The sequence below is a fragment of the Gadus macrocephalus genome, chromosome 22 (genome assembly GCF_031168955.1).
Source record: "Gadus macrocephalus chromosome 22, ASM3116895v1".
Taxonomy (NCBI): domain Eukaryota; kingdom Metazoa; phylum Chordata; class Actinopteri; order Gadiformes; family Gadidae; genus Gadus; species Gadus macrocephalus.
The window spans coordinates 15,165,904-15,184,713 of NC_082403.1; the positions used below are offsets into that span (position 1 = coordinate 15,165,904).

At 51.2% G+C, this 18,810-nt stretch overlaps 1 protein-coding gene across 1 annotated transcript; it reads right to left on the reverse strand.

Moving 5' to 3' along the window:
• Nucleotides 1–146: 146 nt before the first annotated feature.
• eepd1 (endonuclease/exonuclease/phosphatase family domain containing 1) lies at nt 147–14,967 on the reverse strand. The gene is made up of 7 exons (XM_060042621.1): nt 13,528–14,967; nt 7,821–7,872; nt 4,135–4,245; nt 1,932–2,060; nt 1,346–1,481; nt 820–1,014; nt 147–688 (listed from the first exon to the last, which is right to left on the reverse strand). Exons 1-7 carry the CDS (start codon nt 14,379–14,381, stop codon nt 492–494), a joined length of 1,674 nt encoding a protein of 557 aa, XP_059898604.1. The 5' UTR covers nt 14,382–14,967; the 3' UTR covers nt 147–491.
• Nucleotides 14,968–18,810: the final 3,843 nt, after the last annotated feature.

The window sequence follows — 18,810 nt, forward strand, 5'->3', positions numbered from 1 at the left end:
ATGTGCACAACGCAGCCCTCCACCATGAAACCATCTCTGCCCCCTGACGCTCACTGAGTGAGAGCAGCTATTGTCTGCTCTAACAAATACATACCCACACACACACACTATTAAACAGGCTCTCAAACACAAAGAGGCTAAATCTATTTTATATATATATATATATCTTATATAATTTTTATTTCATATTTACAAAAACGATTGGCACAGTCATTTTAAGAAGAAGAATTGAAACCTGTAAAATGTGATCTGCATATTTCCGTGTCATGGCGTCCTATCCTAGGATAAAAATAACAATACTAATAATACTAATAATGTACATCGATAAAAGGCAAGCTCAAAATAAAGGCAATCTTGGCACATTGAGCAGGAAAACCCGTGTGATCCCAGACCGGGGTGATCTGCTGGGACCGTCTGTGATATGTGGTTCTGCTCCGGGGCGGCGGTCTGACTCCGCCCCCCTCCACCTTGGGGGGGGGGGGGGGGGGGGGTCACCGTTCGTGTTTGGGGGCGGCGTCCCCCCCCCGGTCCAACCCCGGCAGCCTGGTCCTGCCCAGCGCCTCCTTGGGCGCCACGTCCACGAAGAACTCTGCCAGCACGGGGCAGTGTCCGGACGCCACGCCGCCCCAGGCCCAGCCGTCCGGGATCCAGGGGTTGGTCAGGCCCTCCCGCACCACCAGGCAGCGGCCTGCAGGGGCAGCAGGGAGCACATCAGCACAACTCTCTCTTCAGCGCGAGGACAGGTCTAAAGCTAGACCTGTATCAAGGTGTCAGTCAGTCAGTCAGTCAGTCAGTCAGTCAGTCAGTCACCCCCCTTACCTGAGTGGATCTTCTTGAGCGAGCGGCTGACCCAGATGTTGTCCAGGCAGCGGGAGCCCTGGGGGCAGCTGGTGCTGATGTCGGTGAACTGGCCCGACGGCACCAGGGCACACAGCTTCTCCCTGCGCAGGGCGTCCGGCTCGCAACCCTGCGGCGAGGCGCCGAAGCCCCCCAGGAGCAGCAGGTTCTTCTCCCCTTCACACACAGACACACACTTTAATACCACTTATTCAGCGCAACAACTACAGTCACTGGGTCACCAAACCCATCATCACCCCCACAACCACTACCACCAGCAGGTCCTTCTCCCCGTCTCTCTCACACACACACACATAAACCCAGGGTTATCCAGCATGTTTTCTATCGTTTCTTTCTCCCATTTAAAAAAAAAAAGACGTCACGCGAGTTTCCAAACCCCTCCGTTAAAAAGGAAGGATGGATGTGGTTTAGTTTTACAGAAGCGTGTGTGCTGAGGAAGCAGGTCTCAGCGCGGCTCGAGGCCGATGACGCAGGGCTGCCGACTGACCTCGGAGCGCCTCCTGCAGGCTGGCCGACAGGGACCAGGCCTTGGAGTCATCAGAGGGCAGGCTCCGGCCGCCGGGCTCCCCGCCCGCGGGGGGGGTCGCCTGGAGGTTCACCAGCGCCAGCTCAGACGACCCGATCTAGGAGGACAGGGAGTGTGGGTCAGTTGGGTCCGGTGTTGGGGCAATGGGGGGAAAGGGGCCGTAACAGGTGTTCTGATAGACTTAAAGAATGAGATCACATGATAGCAAGATTATATAATAACCGAAAAGAAACACCCACTCCCACTGTGTGTGCAAATGTGATGACAGGCAAGATGGAACCCCTGAAACAACCATGGAAGAGATGCCCATATTGGACAGAAATGAGCCGGGGGCGGTATATAAACAGAGGCAAGCGCAGGCAACCAGAACTGATATTCCCTCAGAGCGATTTCACTCACGGATCTCTGACATATGACACCCAAATGATCCTGAATCCTCACTACAGCCTACAAACACATCTCATCTCAGACGGGCTGACCACCCTCACACACGACGACAACACACGCAGACAAACCAACAAAAACCAGCAGCGGCCGGAATACTAACCAGGAAGTGGGCCAGGAACGGGAGCGCGTGGGTGCCGTTGCCGTTGCCAACAGAGGTTCCCAGGACGGCAGCATCTTTCAGGTCGATACCAGAGGAGCTCTCCCAGAGAAAACCAGAGTAGCTGCTCCCCTGAACAGAGAAATTAAGGGTTTATAAAAGGTCTCATCTACAACACAGCTGATATTTTGGGTTCATCAAAAACTATTGATATACAAAATGTTATTATTGTGACGCTGATTAACTTAACCTTTTATTAAGATATATGTTGTAAATTATAGACTTACATAAGATTTTAAGGAAAAGGGCAGGAAGAGCAACTACACACCACACATACCATCTGGAGGTTCAGCTCCACTAGGAGTGGTACAATTGACTTCCAATTAATTATTAATTTATTAAGAGCTATCAAGGTATGAATGAAAATAATGATCCATGAAATCCAATATAATCTACTTTAGTTTCACTTCCCTGTTCCAGCTTCACGCTGGGGAAGGAGTGGGTGAAGTCTATTTTCACTGCCGGCTGTCAAAAATTAATGCATCCTCACGTGGGCAACGCAGTGACTCACATTATGGCGCACAGAGCAAGCTGAATGACGCTTTCAGACTATGTTTTGTGTACATTGTACTTCCTCAGTGACGGGGAGGGGGGGGGGGGGATTCAGACGTACAACCCAAGACTACGTTTATGAGCTGTCTGAGATGTATATTATTTCACTGTTGGGCACTCCTTGAGATAAGATTGGTGTGCAGTGGACATATCCCTCTGTGCTGTCTTATGATGTTTCCTGATCCACTTGACCACCACTTTATGTATACTTCACCCATTGTATCGTTGCCCTTTGTAGCGGTTGATCCTCCAAGTCTAAGAGAGCTGGGGTATCTGTGTAGTAGGAGCTGGGGTATCTGTGTAGTAGGAGCTGGGGTATCTGTGTAGTAGGAGCTGGGGTATCTGTGTAGTAGGAGCTGGGGTATCTGTGTAGTAGGAGCTGGGGTATCTGTGTAGTAGGAGCTGGGGTATCAGTGTAGTAGGAGCTGGGGTATCAGTGTAGTAGGAGCTGGGTTATCTGTGTAGTAGGAGCTGGGGTATCTGTGTAGCGGGGAGCTGGGGTATCTGTGTAGTAGGAGCTGGGGTATCTGTGTAGTAGGAGCTGGGGTATCTGTGTAGTAGGAGCTGGGGTATCTGTGCAGTAGGAGCTGGGGTATCTGTGTAGTAGGAGCTGGGGTATCTGTGTAGTAGGAGCTGGGGTATCTGTGCAGTAGGAGCTGGGGTATCTGTGTAGTAGGAGCTGAGCTGAGCCACAGGGTCTTAGAGGTGACCGCGCGTTGTGTGAGGACAGCCGGAGTGGCAGCGCTGCCCAGGCGCCAGATGGCCTAGTTCACCGTAATGATGTTCTCTATCGGAGGAGGAGGGCCTCCTACGAGGGCACTTCGCTGGAGATAACGCTGGCTTGTTGTTTAACATCTTTCTTATGCATCTTTCTTATGTTATCTTTCTGCTGGGGGGGATTAAGAGTTTGATACAGATGGCAAAATCCACTTTAAATGGATTTCACCAATTCTACTTTTTAGCTCCCAATACCAATTCCCGAAGTTGAGGAACAAGCAGATGGAGAACTGGTGGTGGCTATTTTCAATAACACAACCGAATCTTTTGATCTGTTCTCAGGCCGGTGCCTCATAGCATCGATCGGCGTCCGTGCATCCATATGTCAGCAGACCCCCTCGCACACGCAGCATGAAGAGTTATGGTGCGTTTCTGAAAACGGTAATCGCTTCCTGTCTCAATAGGGGAGATGACTCAATCTCAGCAGCTTAGCAACAAGAGTAAACAAGTCCTGCTTTGACTTCCTGTTCTCAGAACGGAAAGCCTCCGCAGGGCAAAGGGCGGTGAGGAACATCTGTCTGCAGGCTCCCTCCATCATCGCTGCTCCAGAACACCTGGATCGACCGGTCGTATTTCTAGAATACCTTGCTGGATCAAGCGGGGGGGGGGGGGGGGGGGGGGGGTGCTAGTATTGGGGGGGTTCCGGAATACCTTGCTGGATCGAGCAGGGGGTTCTAGAACACCTTGCTGGATTAACAGGGGTTTTTCTAGAATACCTTGCTGGAATGATCGGTCTGTTTTCTGGAACACCTCTCTGGATTGACCTAGGGGGATCTAGAATACCTTTCTGGACTGAGTGGGGGGGGTTTCACAATACCTTGCTGGATTGAGCGGTGGGCTTCTCAGACACGGCACACTTCCACAGCCCCCGCGGGCCCTTCCACTGGCGCACGCTGGCGAGCGTGCCCTGGTTCAGCTCCACGCAGAACTAGAGGAGAGACAGAGGGAGCAGCGTTAGCAAACCCTTGAAGTAGTTTCTAGCAGTTTCTCGGATTTATACAAAAATGTGGTCTGCAAATTAAAAAAGTGAAGCACCTCTTAGGCGACCAGGGGCGTCATAACTCGCAATCAAACAAACAGTCTTCCCCATTGTGTGATCAGTCACCAGTCCGCTTCAAAGCGGCCTAGGGACTTGAAACTTGGCGTGCTTGCTTATTAGCTTTGCCATATTCCATAAACATGTCAGCACGCTCATGGAATATTGTGCACATGACCAAACATGTCTTCTTCAGAAAATACCCATGCGGCTACACGTCTGGTTAGTGGTGCTGATGCTTTTAACTTTATGCCACTTTTAGCCAAAAAGCCACTGACCCTCACCACGTCTGCTTTCTAAAGACTCAACCCTTTCGTTTTCTTAAAACTCAAAAATACAAGTAAAATCAAACCAATAAGCAGATAACAATCACGTCCCATTAATAGCCTACAAATTAAGAGGAAGGAAGAGTGACAGAGTTGAGGAGAGTTCAGAAGCCGAAGGTTCCCGATCAGTCAGGCGTTGAAGGAGGGCAGTCTGACGAGGCACCAAAGCCCCCCATCATGGATCAGAGGTCCGATATGTTTGAAGAAAGGTGGCGTCAGTACTCAAGAGTTCAGCGAACCCTGGGTAGTAATGTTCAAACAGGAACCCAGAAACACGCAGCTCATCAGCTTTTGACCACATTTGCTGTAAGGGCAAAATATTAAAAGCTACGACTCAGAATGGGCTGACGGCAGCGTCTTGGTTCAACACGGGTCAAACCAGTGACCAGAGACAGGCCGGGGCGCGGGGTGACCGAGCGGTGAAGTGAGTGTCCTCAGATGACCCCCACTGCTGCTGGGTACACTGGGCCAGGGAAGAGTCAGTCACTGGGAGACCCCCACTGCTGCTGGGTACACTGGGACGGGAGGAGTCACACACTGGGAGACCCCCACTGCTGCTGGGTACACTGGGAGGGGAGGAGTCACACACTGGGAGACCCCCACTGCTGCTGGGTACACTGGAAGGGGAGGAGTCACACACTGGGAGACCCCCACTGCTGCTGGGTACACTGGGAGGGGAGGAGTCACACACTGGGAGACCCCCACTGCTGCTGGGTACACTGGAAGGGGAGGAGTCACACACTGGGAGACCCCCACTACTGCTGGGTACACTGGAAGGGGAGGGGTCACACAAAAACCCCCCTGCAGGGTTCCCTCTCATCACAAACCACCCCAACCCGAGTGACACCTGTCCCACGCTCCTCTCCCTCCCGTCCCCCCGCCACACAACCCAAGAACACTAATGACACCGTTAGGAAGCTGCCAACGAGCCCTGAAGCAGCTCCTCAGGAGGGAGGGGGCACAAGAGGACCCGGTGTCGGACCCCCTCCCCTTCAGAGGCAATGGCACGACGGCTATCTGAGCCCTTCAGCAAGGTCAGGTCGTACAGCTCAGCCACGTCTGTAATGTGAGTAGCTAACATGCATGACAGGTCCTCTAGGAGCTAACATGCTATAGCACCAATGACAGGTGCACTGAGGAGCTAACATGTATAGCAGTAATGACAGGTCCTTAAGTAGTTAACATGCATAGCACCAATGACAGGTCCTCTAGGAGCTAACATGCTATAGCACCAATGACAGGTCCTCTAGGAGCTAACATGCTATAGCACCAATGACAGGTCCTCTAGGAGCTAACATGCATAGCACCAATGACAGGTCCTCTAGGAGCTAACATGCTATAGCACCAATGACAGGTCCTCTAGGAGCTAACATGCATAGCACCAATGACAGGTCCTCTAGGAGCTAACATGCTATAGCACCAATGACAGGTCCTCTAGGAGCTAACATGCATAGCACCAATGACAGGTCCTCTAGGAGCTAACATGCATAGCACCAATGACAGGTCCTCTAGGAGCTAACATGCTATAGCACCAATGACAGGTCCTCTAGGAGCTAACATGCTATAGCACCAATGACAGGTCCTCTAGGAGCTAACATGCTATAGCACCAATGACAGGTCCTCTAGGAGCTAACATGCTATAGCACCAATGACAGGTCCTCTAGGAGCTAACATGCTATAGCACCAATGACAGGTCCTCTAGGAGCTAACATGCTATAGCACCAATGACAGGTCCTCTAGGAGCTAACATGCTATAGCACCAATGACAGGTGCTCTGGCAGGGTTGGCTGCTGATGCGGGCGGCCACCGCCACAGAACTATGCAGATGAAGTGCGTACCAGCACTCTAGAAGAATGGATTTGTGTGTGTGTGTGTGTGTGTGTGTGTGTGTGTGTGTGTGTGTGTGTGTGTGTGTGTGTGTGTGTGTGTGTGTGTGTGTGTGTGTGTGTGTGTGTGTGTGTGTGTGTGTGTGTGTGTGTGTGTGTGTGTGTGTGTGTGTGTGTGTGGCTGTGTTGAGACAGCCTACCGCGGGCAGACATCTTGAAGGAATATTTTTAGCATAGATTAGCCTCTGAGGGTTCAGCTGATACATTGACAAACACTGTAAGAAGAGACTGCTACCGCAAATGGGCCCCTGTCACTCGTGATTTAGTGATAGCAAAAACGTCCACAAGAGAAAGGTTCATCATGATGGCAGAAGCAGGCCTTGCCTATAGTGAAGTGTCTGATACACAGAGAACATGGCCCCACTGTTGAGCAGTCACACTCCAATCTACAGTCATAAAGATGATAGGCTGTCATCACTTGATTATGCTTACATAACTCACATGTGTTCTGTCGTTCTGTTTGCTGCTGATCTTTATCCGTCAGAGTTTTGCATTGACAATGTGTTCATTTAAATATAATAGTTGAAAGAGCAAAGCACTGTGGGTAATACAAAAGAAAACAACCTTTTAACAAAGGCTATATTTAAATGATTCATATTTATAGGAATTTGTATTGCAAAGAAATATTAAGTTTACGTGTGCAAAACACATATTAACACATGCATTGCAGATTTGAGTGCAGATATTGCTTTGCCTTACTTATAAAGACCCAAAGAAGAAAGGGTTTGATGCAAAGACAGAAGGGGAGCAGGGGGGCACCCTGAAGGGAACCGGCTTTATGTGGGACAACCCCAGCCTCAAGCAGGTCCCTGTATGTGGGACACCTCCCCTTCACAGGACCGTTGAGGTCCCTGTATTTGGGACATCCCCCCCCCCCCTTCACCATGGAGGTCCCTGTATGTGGGACACCCTCCAGATGACCCAGTTCCAGGCCAGTGTTGCTCTAGATCCAGCCCCAGCTACAGCTCTCCAAGCTCCCAGCACACAACCACAAACGCCCCCCCCCCTCGGAAATTGGTTCAGATGCGCAGAAATGTGTGCGATATTAAAGTGGTTAGTGTGATTTAAACGCTTCAAATGCTTAATTTTAACGCAGTAGGTCATGATAGCGGGCAGTTAATGTTATTTACGATATCCCATCAATAAATGACATGATCATAACTCCAAATTTGTATCCCAACATGGTTCGGTGTGACTGATCTCTTCCCAGTGTGTAGCCCAGGACTCCTTCTGGGTCCTGAAGTGTTTGAGTTACCTTGTCCAGCGCCTCGCGGTCCAGCAGGTCCTGCACCGCCAGCACCTTGATGCTGAGGAGAGAGAGAGAGAAGAGTGTTACACAGGCAGTCACTGACGGATCTCCATAGTAACGGTCATCCAGCACCTTGATGCTGAGGAGAGAGAGAGAGAAGAGTGTTACACAGGCAGTCACTGACGGATCTCCATAGTAACGGTCATCCAGCACCTTGATGCTGAGGCGAGAGAGAGAGAGAGAAGAGTGTTACACAGGCAGTCACTGACGGCTCTCCATGGTTTAACGTCAACCAGCACCTTGATGCAGAGAGAGAAGAGTGTTACGAAGGCGGTCACTGACAGATCACCATGGTTACGGTCACCCAGCACCTTGATGTAGAAGAGAGAAGGGGCCAGCGGGCTGCCTGATGAGAAGAGGGCTGGAGGTTAAGGAGGTTTGTCATCTGCGATTATGTAGAATTGGTGTAGCTTAAAAACATTTCGAAAACATCACGTACACACAGAAAACCACCCTGCTGTCTGCGATATTTATCTGTCTTCCTCGGTGCAGTGAGTATTACAGCCTCTTCAAAGTTTGCTTTGGCAATAGCGAACATGGATTGCATGGTTGTGAAGTAGTAGAGGCCAAAGGTCATCATCGTCACGGGACCGATCCAGCGACGCAGCAAGCGAGGGAGGAGCTCCATGAAGCCGTGAATAGGAAGTAATAAATACTAATAAACTCTATGATGAACATTGATCGGGGGATATGTGCCAGAAAAACCGATCGATGCTATGAGGCACCGGGGGGTGGTAACGCAGGTTAGTGGCAGCTGAACCGACTCCCTCTTTGATAAAGCTCCATCATAACTAAACATCCATGAGTAATGCTCATCATCCCATGGAGGAAGGGCGGGTAGTCCAGTAGGGGTGGCCATGGGGTCACACCCCATCGACTGGTCCTGCTTGGTAGGACGTCTCCAACCTCTTGGGCTTCAAAATAGTCGTTCTCAGATACAACGGTTTCTTTTCTCAGGAGAGGCAGACCTATGGATGGACGGGGGCCCCCCGACGGCATGAGCCTTGGGGCAGGAGCCTGGGGCCCCCCCGAGGGCAGGATCCTGGGGGACCCCCGACGGCAGGAGCCTGGGGGCCCTAGGGCAGGAGCCTGGGGGCCCTAGGGTAGGAGCCTTGGGGCAGAAGCCTGGGGGCCCTAGGGCAGGAGCCTGGGGGCCCGGTGCTGACACAGGAGTTAGGAGCAGAGCGGGGGGAGGCGGGTAAAGAAGGCGGTCATGTGGAAAATTCCGGTTGAGCAGCAGTTTGTTGTGCGTGGACACTGAGTTAGAGTGTGTGTGTGTGTGTGTGTGTGTGTGTGTGTGTGTGTGTGTGTGTGTGTGTGTGTGTGTGTGTGTGTGTGTGTGTGTGTGTGTGTGTGTGTGTGTGTGTGTGTGTGTGAGTCCCTGGCACTCAGAGTGCCATCCAGGCACTCGCTGCTGCCAGTTCTGCTGCCTCTGTAGAATACCTCTAGGTCCATGACCACCAGGTAGTTGATATGCACAAAGCATGCCCCCCAACGCCCCGTAGCCACCCAGCAACCCCCGCGCTTTGGTAGCCAAACCCGCCTCTGATGAAGTGGGAGAGAGTGAAAGAGAGTACAGCCACACAGACAACAGGGGAGAGGGAGATATGCAGGGATGGCGAGACAGCAGCAGAGACAAGCCGAGAGACAGAGGAGGAGGAGGAGGACATCGCCCCGCCAAGGTCACTTCACAGTCTGGATCAGGGGAAACAAGGCTGCAACACACACACACACACACACACACACACACACACACACACACACACACACACACACACACACACACACACACACACACACACACACACACACACACACACACACACACACACACACACACACACACACACACACACACACACACGTAGTTGGAGGTGTTTGCATTTGTTTGTACCCGAGCTTCTGTCCAGCGGGCCCCATAAGGCCCAGATTAACTCCTTTGTCTGTTTCCCTCTCCGGGCTCCAAACGTCCCCTCTGGGAGACACTGGACATGTTTAGCAGGACCAGAGGCCTCGACGCCCTCCAGGACGGCTAATCACCCAATGGGAGGGCCCCTTTCTGGGGTTGACCCCGGGCAGTAGGAAGGGCGTCCCAGGCCTGGGGCTCCGGAGCCTGTGTGTTCTGAAAACAGGATCTCCCACACCGGGCTATTTACAACTCCGGGATCAGACTGCCTTACGTGATCCGGATCGCTGGAAGGTGTTGCATAACACGGCTCAGCGGCTCAGAGAGGAGCTGAGCGGACTGGAGGGAACCGGACAGGGAGTGGCCAGGGACCGGGCGTGGCCAGGGACCGGGCGACCGGGCGGGGGCAGACAGGGGATTAGAGAGGTGAGAGTTGGGTGAGAGGGTTGGGTCTCATGTTCAGATTAATCTGCATTGATGGCATCAGGACTGGTGTTGGGAGTTGTCGCTTGCATAACGAGGGGATTACAACAGTAACGCAGGGTGAAATGTGTCCATTTGTTTTCATCAGACTGCGAGGTTACAAATCACTGAGCCACTGCCCTGACCAAACCTGGTCTTAAAGCAGCCCTCCCTACCCCGGCCTTTCACTCAACAAAACCACCCCCACAGCAAACTAACCTGCCATGCTAGGGTTAGCATGATGGCCCTGAATACTGGAGAGCTGGTACAGTGTTTTACTTACAAGTCCTAGTTAACTACCCTCCTCTTCTCTCCTGCCACTCGGCCGGTCAGCAGGTGGTCATGGATGGGGGACCTGGGGGTATAGCTGCACCCGTTCTTTGGGCTCTTATTTCCACAGAGTCCCCCCCCCCCCCCCACGCAGTCGTTCACTGAGATCTCAACCAGCAACCGCCCACGGTGGGACCGACCACCACATATTCAGACGCCTAGAAACCATAGAGTGAAGTATGAAGAAGTGGCTTCAAGGTGGAGGGACGGTAACCCCAGAACACATCCAACATTCATGAGTTAATGACAGAGTCAAGCACCCAGAAACTAACGAGTGAAGTCTGAGGCTTCAAGGTGACAGGAACGGTAACACCAGCACACATCCAACATTTATGAATTAATGTCAAGTCACTTATTTTAGCAACAGCCCCCGGAGCTGTGAACTGGAGTTATGAAGCAGGCTCGCCTTCCAGGGCTCACACGTACACGTCCTTCAGCGGCTCCAATGTCAGAGGACCCGCGTTCCAACGGGCCCTGCAGTGGTCTAGGGACAGATATATCTAAACGTATGGAGGATACATGTATACATACACACTGTGTGTCTATGGGAGCTGCTGGTATAAGGGGTCTCGCTGGCTAGCCCACTGCCCGATCAGAACGCCGACACCCGACTGTTGAACACCAATCTTGGCTGATTGACATCCGTCACATCTATATCAGAGGCAATGTCAACCATTAACCTGGTCTTAGCAAACCAGCCAAATCATAATTACTGATTACTTAGCGTTTGGCAAGAGAACTCCTAGGGCACCGATTAAACCAGTCTCCTCACAGTTTAGTTTTGGGTTAAGATTTAAAGGAACTTGATCTGTCTGATTATCAGTCTGGTTAAAGATTTTTTTTCTACTGCAACATTGTGAATGAGATTAGAGTCATAGCGATTTATTGGTGGTCCACTATTGGTCCATCACAGATACAGTATAGCTTATCAGCGTATAGGTTTGCCGATATGCGCCGATATGAAAACTTTAGTAATGATGTTGGTTAATAAATGTAATGACTCATTTATAAATCCTTTACTGAACTTCTAAACGCTTTAACCGAGCACGTCCATGTAAACGCTCTAACAGTTCTACATCCTGTTCAACTTCTGTGTGGGGGTCCGTAGCTCCTCCCCCTACAGGTCAGTAGCTCCTCCCCCTGCAGGTCATTGGTTCCTTTAGCCCATGGTTTTAAGGCGATGTTGCTGTTGCCCGAAGCATTGCTAAAATCTCCTGTTGACAGAAGGCCTTGTCCCAGACCAGGAAGTCCTGGTCAAGACACCAGCAGGGACAGGGTATTGATTGGTACCAGGTAATGTGCGTGCTGTGACAAGTGACCCCTGACACCAATGGGTTTGAACAATGTTCCCACTGAAGGTGTACAGTTTTCATTGTCCAATGCTGCAGCTCAAGATGTTTCCAAACAAAGGCTTTGACCTCTGTGCTCCTGGAACGTTTGAGGATCTAACCAAGGACAGCAATAGTGTATGTCTGTCTGTCCGTCTGTAAAGCAGCCTTTTGTTATTAAATCTTTGTTTCGTGTAAAGCTTGACAAATTTGCTGATAATATAAACATTTGAAATATTATATTGCAATATTCAAACGGAGTATTTGAATAGGGGCTTCTACTTTTTAGATTTTTAACACTTTAAACCATTAAGTATGGGCGCATGTGCGTGCGTGCCCACTGTATTCAGAGACAGGCGTGTTGATGTTGCAGGTGATGATCACATTAAGAGAGTGATAGAGAGCTTTGTGAGCGGCCATCAACGACTGAGTGATTGGAGGAGCAGAGGCCTCCTCACTCTCTCCCTCTGTGATTACGTTAACTCAAACCCTGCCCTCTGAGAGCACTGAAGTGTGACCAGACCTTCCATCTCTCTGTGTTTGTTTTATGAGTGTTCTCGCTCTGGCCGAGGAAGGGGACATCCGTCCTTTGTGCTGGTGGTGATCTACCCTAGGTCAGAACCTTTACAGGACCTTTAGCTCTAGGAGCAGCCAGACACACACACGTCTGTCTCCCAGAGAAGGTTCTCAGGGGTCAAGGGTTAATTAGAGACAGATGTTGAAGTTAAAAAGTAAATCCTTGTAATGTGGCAAAACAAATTACTTTGCTTACGGTCAGCTGGGAAATTAATAGTTCTATCAAATACAGCCACAACAAGATTATATTTATATTATATTATATACATTGGTGCGACCTCTGAAACAAAAAGAACCGTCGACATTTGACCGGGCATTGCTCAGATGGTCCATGTAAAACAAATCTTGAAAGAAACAATTACAGAACGAGAGAAGAGTTCTGTCCCGTTGAAACAAAACACAGAGTTCAGTCACCAGATCAGAAGGGCCAAACCCTGCAACACCAGCGCTCTAGAGCCCTCAGCATGTGAACCCATTACAGTCCGCAGGCTGTGTGTTTGTTTTGCATTGTCATGAGTGGACCCAGTCTGAGCTGATAACCTGTAATAACCCCGCTGCCTCACACCGCCAGCACGGATCTGGGCTTCCTCCGACAGCCTGCAGACGAGTGGGCGTGTCCGTGTAGAACGTCTCCCTCTCTCAACACAACCATCATGGGATCTTGTGATTGATCGCAAGCTAGTGCTGTGCAAACACACACGCCTCCACGCAACCTTTACAGGCTGCTGGGCCGGACGCCTGGAAGTCAAACGGCTGCACTCACTGGAGATGGGCTGGAGACATATGGTCTTGGGGGGTCTAGATCCAGGGGAGACATGCAGGCCTGGGGGGGTCTAGACCAACATGCAGGTCTGGGGGTACAGACCCAGGGTAGATATGCAGGTCTGGGGCTCTGTGTTCAGTTTGGCTCAGAATGTTAGTTTGCGTTGCCTAGCCGGTTTAGTTATCGTACATGAAATCCCCTGACACTAACGTGTTTACACACAGGAAACAACGTGTCCCAAGAAGACTAAACATGTTCAGCGCAAACCCTCACGTTAGTTGTACTCACTCGTTCTCCAGTAGTGTCATACACACGACCTCTTTGACGCCAGGGTTGTTGGCCTTTTCACTGGAGCAGCGCTGAAGGTCCCAGGTGGCCAGGCGCACCGCGGCCCGGCCGTCCCGCGGGCCCGGGGCCGGCTCCACGCGGGGCCGCAGGGACACCATCTGCGTGGGTCCTCCCGGCGGGAGGTCGAGGTCTTCGCTCCGGAGGCTGAACGAGGTCGGGCTCGGATGGGACCGACCCGTGTAGGTCAGCCCGCCGTTGGTATTGGTGGACGGAGTTCTTGAGCGCACCACAAACACCTGGAAACGGATCTTGTCCAGTAGGGAGCAGTTTATGTGCTCGACCCGAACCAGGTCCTCGATGCTCTTGAACGGGCCGTGTTGGGTCCGATAGGCGACAATGTTCCGGGCGATTTTCTCAGTGATGCCGCGGATGCTCATGAGCTGCGGCGGCGTGGCGGTGTTGATGTTCATGCCGCTGCAGGAGGACATATGCTCCGGGTCTCTCCGCAGGGAGGACGGGGAGTGCTGCGACGAACTGGTCCTACTCGACACGCAGATCTCCACTTTAATAATCTCCAGTTTAGTGGCGCCGATCCCACTCACCAGCGCTAGGTCCTCCACCTTCTTGAAGCCCCCGATGCAGTCCCGGTACTCCACGATGCTCCGCGCCACGGGGCGGTTGACCCCGGGCAGGGTCATGAGCTCTTCCTCCGTGGCCGTGTTGATGTTCAGCCGCTCCTGGTTCACCATAATGTTGCCGAAGTTACACGCGGCGCTGAATTTGCGCTTGCTGCCGTAGCTGAAGTCCGTGGGGTCCCTCGGGATGGACCTGTGGCAGCCTAGGTTCCCCCCCATGGTCCGGGACGATCAGGTCCCCAGACCGGGTCTCGACACTCCAGACCGCTGCACACCGACCTGGGGTCGCATGTGGGGTGGAGAGGTACTCGGTGGTAGTAGGTCGTCTCCTCTCCTGCTATGTAGTCTGCATTCCTCCGTCAGGCACGACTCCACACGCAGGTGGAGGTGGAGGTTGAGGTCTCTTTTCAGACCGTAGCGTCGTAGTCCAAAGATGAGCAGAAACCCAACAACCAGTCCTGCTGCCCCGCGTGGCGCATAATCCCCACAGCCTTCCCTGTCCCGGGCAATCAGATACGAAACGACGCGAAGGAAAGCGTGTGCGCTGTTCTCCAACGTCCACCGTGTCTACCACCACAATGACTGCTGCTACACCACCGCTCCTCGCGGACGGTCTAGTAGTTGGAGGCAGAGGGGGCGTGTCCTGCGGTGTGTGGCAACGTTTAGAAACGATTATCCTGCAACGTCATCCCATGTCCTCCTTGCTTGTCTGGCTGTCATGCTGCGTGCTGCGTGCACAGAGGACCGCTGGAACCACTGCAGCCTGAAGCCCACAGCCTGCCGAATTACCCGCAGCCTCATGGTTGTTCTTCGTTCATTTCCGCTCACATCAAACAGGAACCGCTGTTCATTTGAACGAATCTTCCCCCTGAATTGAAGTGAGCGCTATAAAGCTCATAATGAAACAACCGTCCGCCTGAAAGCCTTCTCATCAGCACGTTCATAGGCTGCCGCTGACACAACGAGTCGGACTCAATGATATCCTTTAAATTGGTGGGATACTTTTATGCATAGCCTATACAGTTCCGACTATAATCTATTCCCCCTGAAGTGTGAAAGGTTCCAGTCAGGATATAACATTGTGTCATTAACTTTTCTTCAAATCTCATCCTTTTCATCAAACCACAACTACAACTGTTCGACCACTATCTACAGCTATCTTCTAGTATAGCCTACATGTTTATGAAGCCTTCCACAGAGGTGTCATGTAGGACAAACACAGGGTGGCCCATTCCACTAATGATGGCTCTGCTCCTTCATGAACCAGAGCACATAGCAGACTGAGATGGGGAAGACGACGTCTCCTACTTCAGAACCAAATGAACCACCCACTGGACGTGGAACCTGAGAGCAAAACAGGACAACACAGTAGATCCACAAGAAGAACATGTTGTAGGATCATTGAAGAAGAACATGTTGTAGGATCATTGAAGAAGAACATGTTGTAGGATCACTGACGAAGAACATGTTGTAGGATCATTGAAGAAGAACATGTTGTAGGATCACTGATGAAGAACATGTTGCAGGATCACTGATGAAGAACAGCGTTATTACTGATGAAGAACATGTTGCAGGATGACTAATAGAGAACATGTTGTAGGATCACTGATGAAGAACATGTTGTAGGTTCACTGATGAAGAACATGTTATTACTGATGAAGAACATGTTGTAGGATCACTGATGAAGAATAGAATCACTGATGAAAAACATGTTATTACTGATGAAGAACAAGTTGTAGGATTACTAATGAAGAACATGTTGTAGGATTACTATTGGAGAACATGTTGTAGGATTAAGAACATGTTGTAGGATTACTGATGAAGAACATGTTGTAGGATTACTGATGATGAACATGTTGTAGGATTACTGATGAAGAACATGTTGTAGGATTACTGATGAAGAACATGTTGTAGGATTACTGATGAAGAACATGTTGTAGGATTACTGATGAAGAACATGTTGTAGGATTACTGATGAAGAACATGTTGTAGGATTACTGATGAAGAACATGTTGTAGGATTACTGATGAAGAACATGTTGTAGGATTACTGATGAAGAACATGTTGTTGGATTATTTATTCTAGGAGATGGGCGCTCAGTATCTTGTGAGAAGCATACTTGATAGGTCCTTTACCAGCCACATCGCTGCAGCATGATCCTGTTCATTCATTTTCTCCCCCTTTTGCAGTCAGTTAGTCAGTCAGCTTGTCCATTAGGCAACCTGTCATTCAGTCAGTCAGTCCGCCCGCCAGTCACCCTGTCGGTCTGTCAGTCCGTCCGTCCGTCCGTCCTTGCTGAAACCTCCCCAGAGCAATAGGAATGGTAGGAGGAGGAGCACTGAGAACATGTGCAGCGTGTGACTGTCTGTCTTGTCTGCACTTTAACATCCCGGGTTTAATGTGCTGTTAAATCCCTTCTGCAGCGGACTGTAATCCCCTCTGCCATGTGGCATTAAAGTACCCTGAACCAGCATGGTGACCCTCTCCGGCCCCAGGGAGCATCACATGGTTTACCTCATTTGAATCTTGATTGCAGCATTGGACCGGGGAGGTGGGGGTCTCAGGGGGGCTGGGACAGGTCCTGGTCCTGGTCCCAGCCACTCCATGCTGTCTCTCCACACCTCCCAATCTCAACCCAAACACTGAGCATCTCACAGGGAGACACCACAACCTCTGGGACTCGGGGATTGGCGGGGTTCTACTTTAGCCCAATCACGTTCCCAGCCTCCATTTAAATAATCAGACTCTACTTCTTGAGGAAGTTTAGGTTCTTTAGTGTGTGTGTGGGAAGATGTTGCAGATCTTCTTCACCCTGTTGCGGCAGGGGGAGTTATTTTATGCAGCCATCTGTTGAGGCAGCAGCGTCAGAGCCGCTGAACGGTGATGCAGCAGGCTCTGTGCTAGCCCGGAGCCCCTGCTGTTGTTTCAGAGAAGGACGCTGCGCAAGCGGCTCAACGTAATGCACGACACCACAGACCCCCCATAACCCACTTGGGGAAACAACCTTCAGCTGCACTGCAGTGAGGTCCCTCCTTCAGGTCACTCACTGCACCAATGAAGTCCTCCATTAGGTCCTCACTGCAGCATTGACCTGCAGGAGGACCTCACTGCATCAGTGAGGTCCTCCATTAGGTCCTCACTGCAGCAGTGAGGTCCTCCTGCAGGTCCTCAGATTTCTCCTCTGAGCGGTATAAACATTGTAAAGTAAATCCACACATAAATATCAGTACTTTTTGTATTTATATATATAGTCATTCTGTGCTGTGTCTTTGAACCTATCTTGTTGTGTGTGTTTTTCCAAGTCATGTGCGTCCTTTGTATTTGTGTGAACGGCTGCTGCAACACTTTGATTTCCGTTTGGGGATCAATGAAGTTCTCTGTCTACAACACCTCCTTTACTGAGAGCCCCAGCAGGCCCTGACAGCAGCCCACCGCTACGGTCGGCCCCCTGTCAGCCGGCCAGTGCTGGAGGGCTTCCAACACCACCAGAAGGGGGGGGGGGGGGGGGTCATTGTCAGATGAGCAATTACTCTATGAATGTCGAGTGTGGATGTGCCAACAGAGAGGGCACATCCACACTGTCACCAGCTCCACAATACGATGAGGCTCACTGGGAGAGGGAGAGGGAGGGAGACAGAGAGGGGGAGGGAGAGGGAGAGGGAGAGAGGCAGAGACAGAGAGAGGGAGGGAGACAGAGAGTGGGAGGGAGACGCAAAGGGAGAGGGAGGGAGACAGAAAGGGAGAGACAGAGAAGGAGAGAGAGGGAGACAGAGAGAGAGACAGAGAGAGGGAGGGAGACAGAGAGGGAGAGAGAGAGTGGGAGGGAGACAGAGAGGGAGAGAGAGAGTGGGAGGGAGACAGAGAGGGAGAGAGAGAGTGGGAGGGAGACGCAGAGGGAGAGCGGGAGGGAAGGTATAAAGTCTACATCCAAACTCCCCACTCACATACAAAAGTACACTTCAGAGGAGCTTTAGATTTGCATTCCCTGATATTACATTAAGCTCTGAACAGGGTGCTGCCGGTCGAGTTGAACATAGTCCTGTGGTTGGTTAGGGAACAGACTGTGGCTGGGTGCACCTTGGATGGCTGAACCGCGGGACAGCCAACTCACTCTGCCCCAGGGCTGGAGTTTGGCACCCTGCTCATTAGCATTCAGCCGATGTGCTGGAGAAAGGATCTAAGGTCAGGTCTGTGTCTCAGCCAGGAGTCCAAAGGGTCTTTACAACACAACCCATAATTGACTGAGCGCTTCATGGACTGCGGCCTCAGAACTGCCATTGTCGACATACAACAGGGCAGTGTCCACATTGGTCCTCTGATCTCACATCACTGTCCGTCTCCTTCATTAAGACCTGCAATGTATTTCAACCACAAAGGGACAAACTCACCGGCCTCCCTGTCCTAAAGTCCCCGTGTTTGTGTTACTCTCAGCTCCTGGATACCCGACTGGCCAGTAGTAGCCAGTAACTCAACAATGCACATCTTTGTAAACAGTTTCTGAGAAACGGGGCACTAATTCGATTGGTTTCCCCTGAGCTACCTCGGACCACGTGAGATCTCTCCCCATGTGGTCCGTGGCGGCGGCGGCCCACTCCATCTCCAAGCGATTGGTTGAGGTGCTTCTTGACTCAGGTGACCAGACACCACG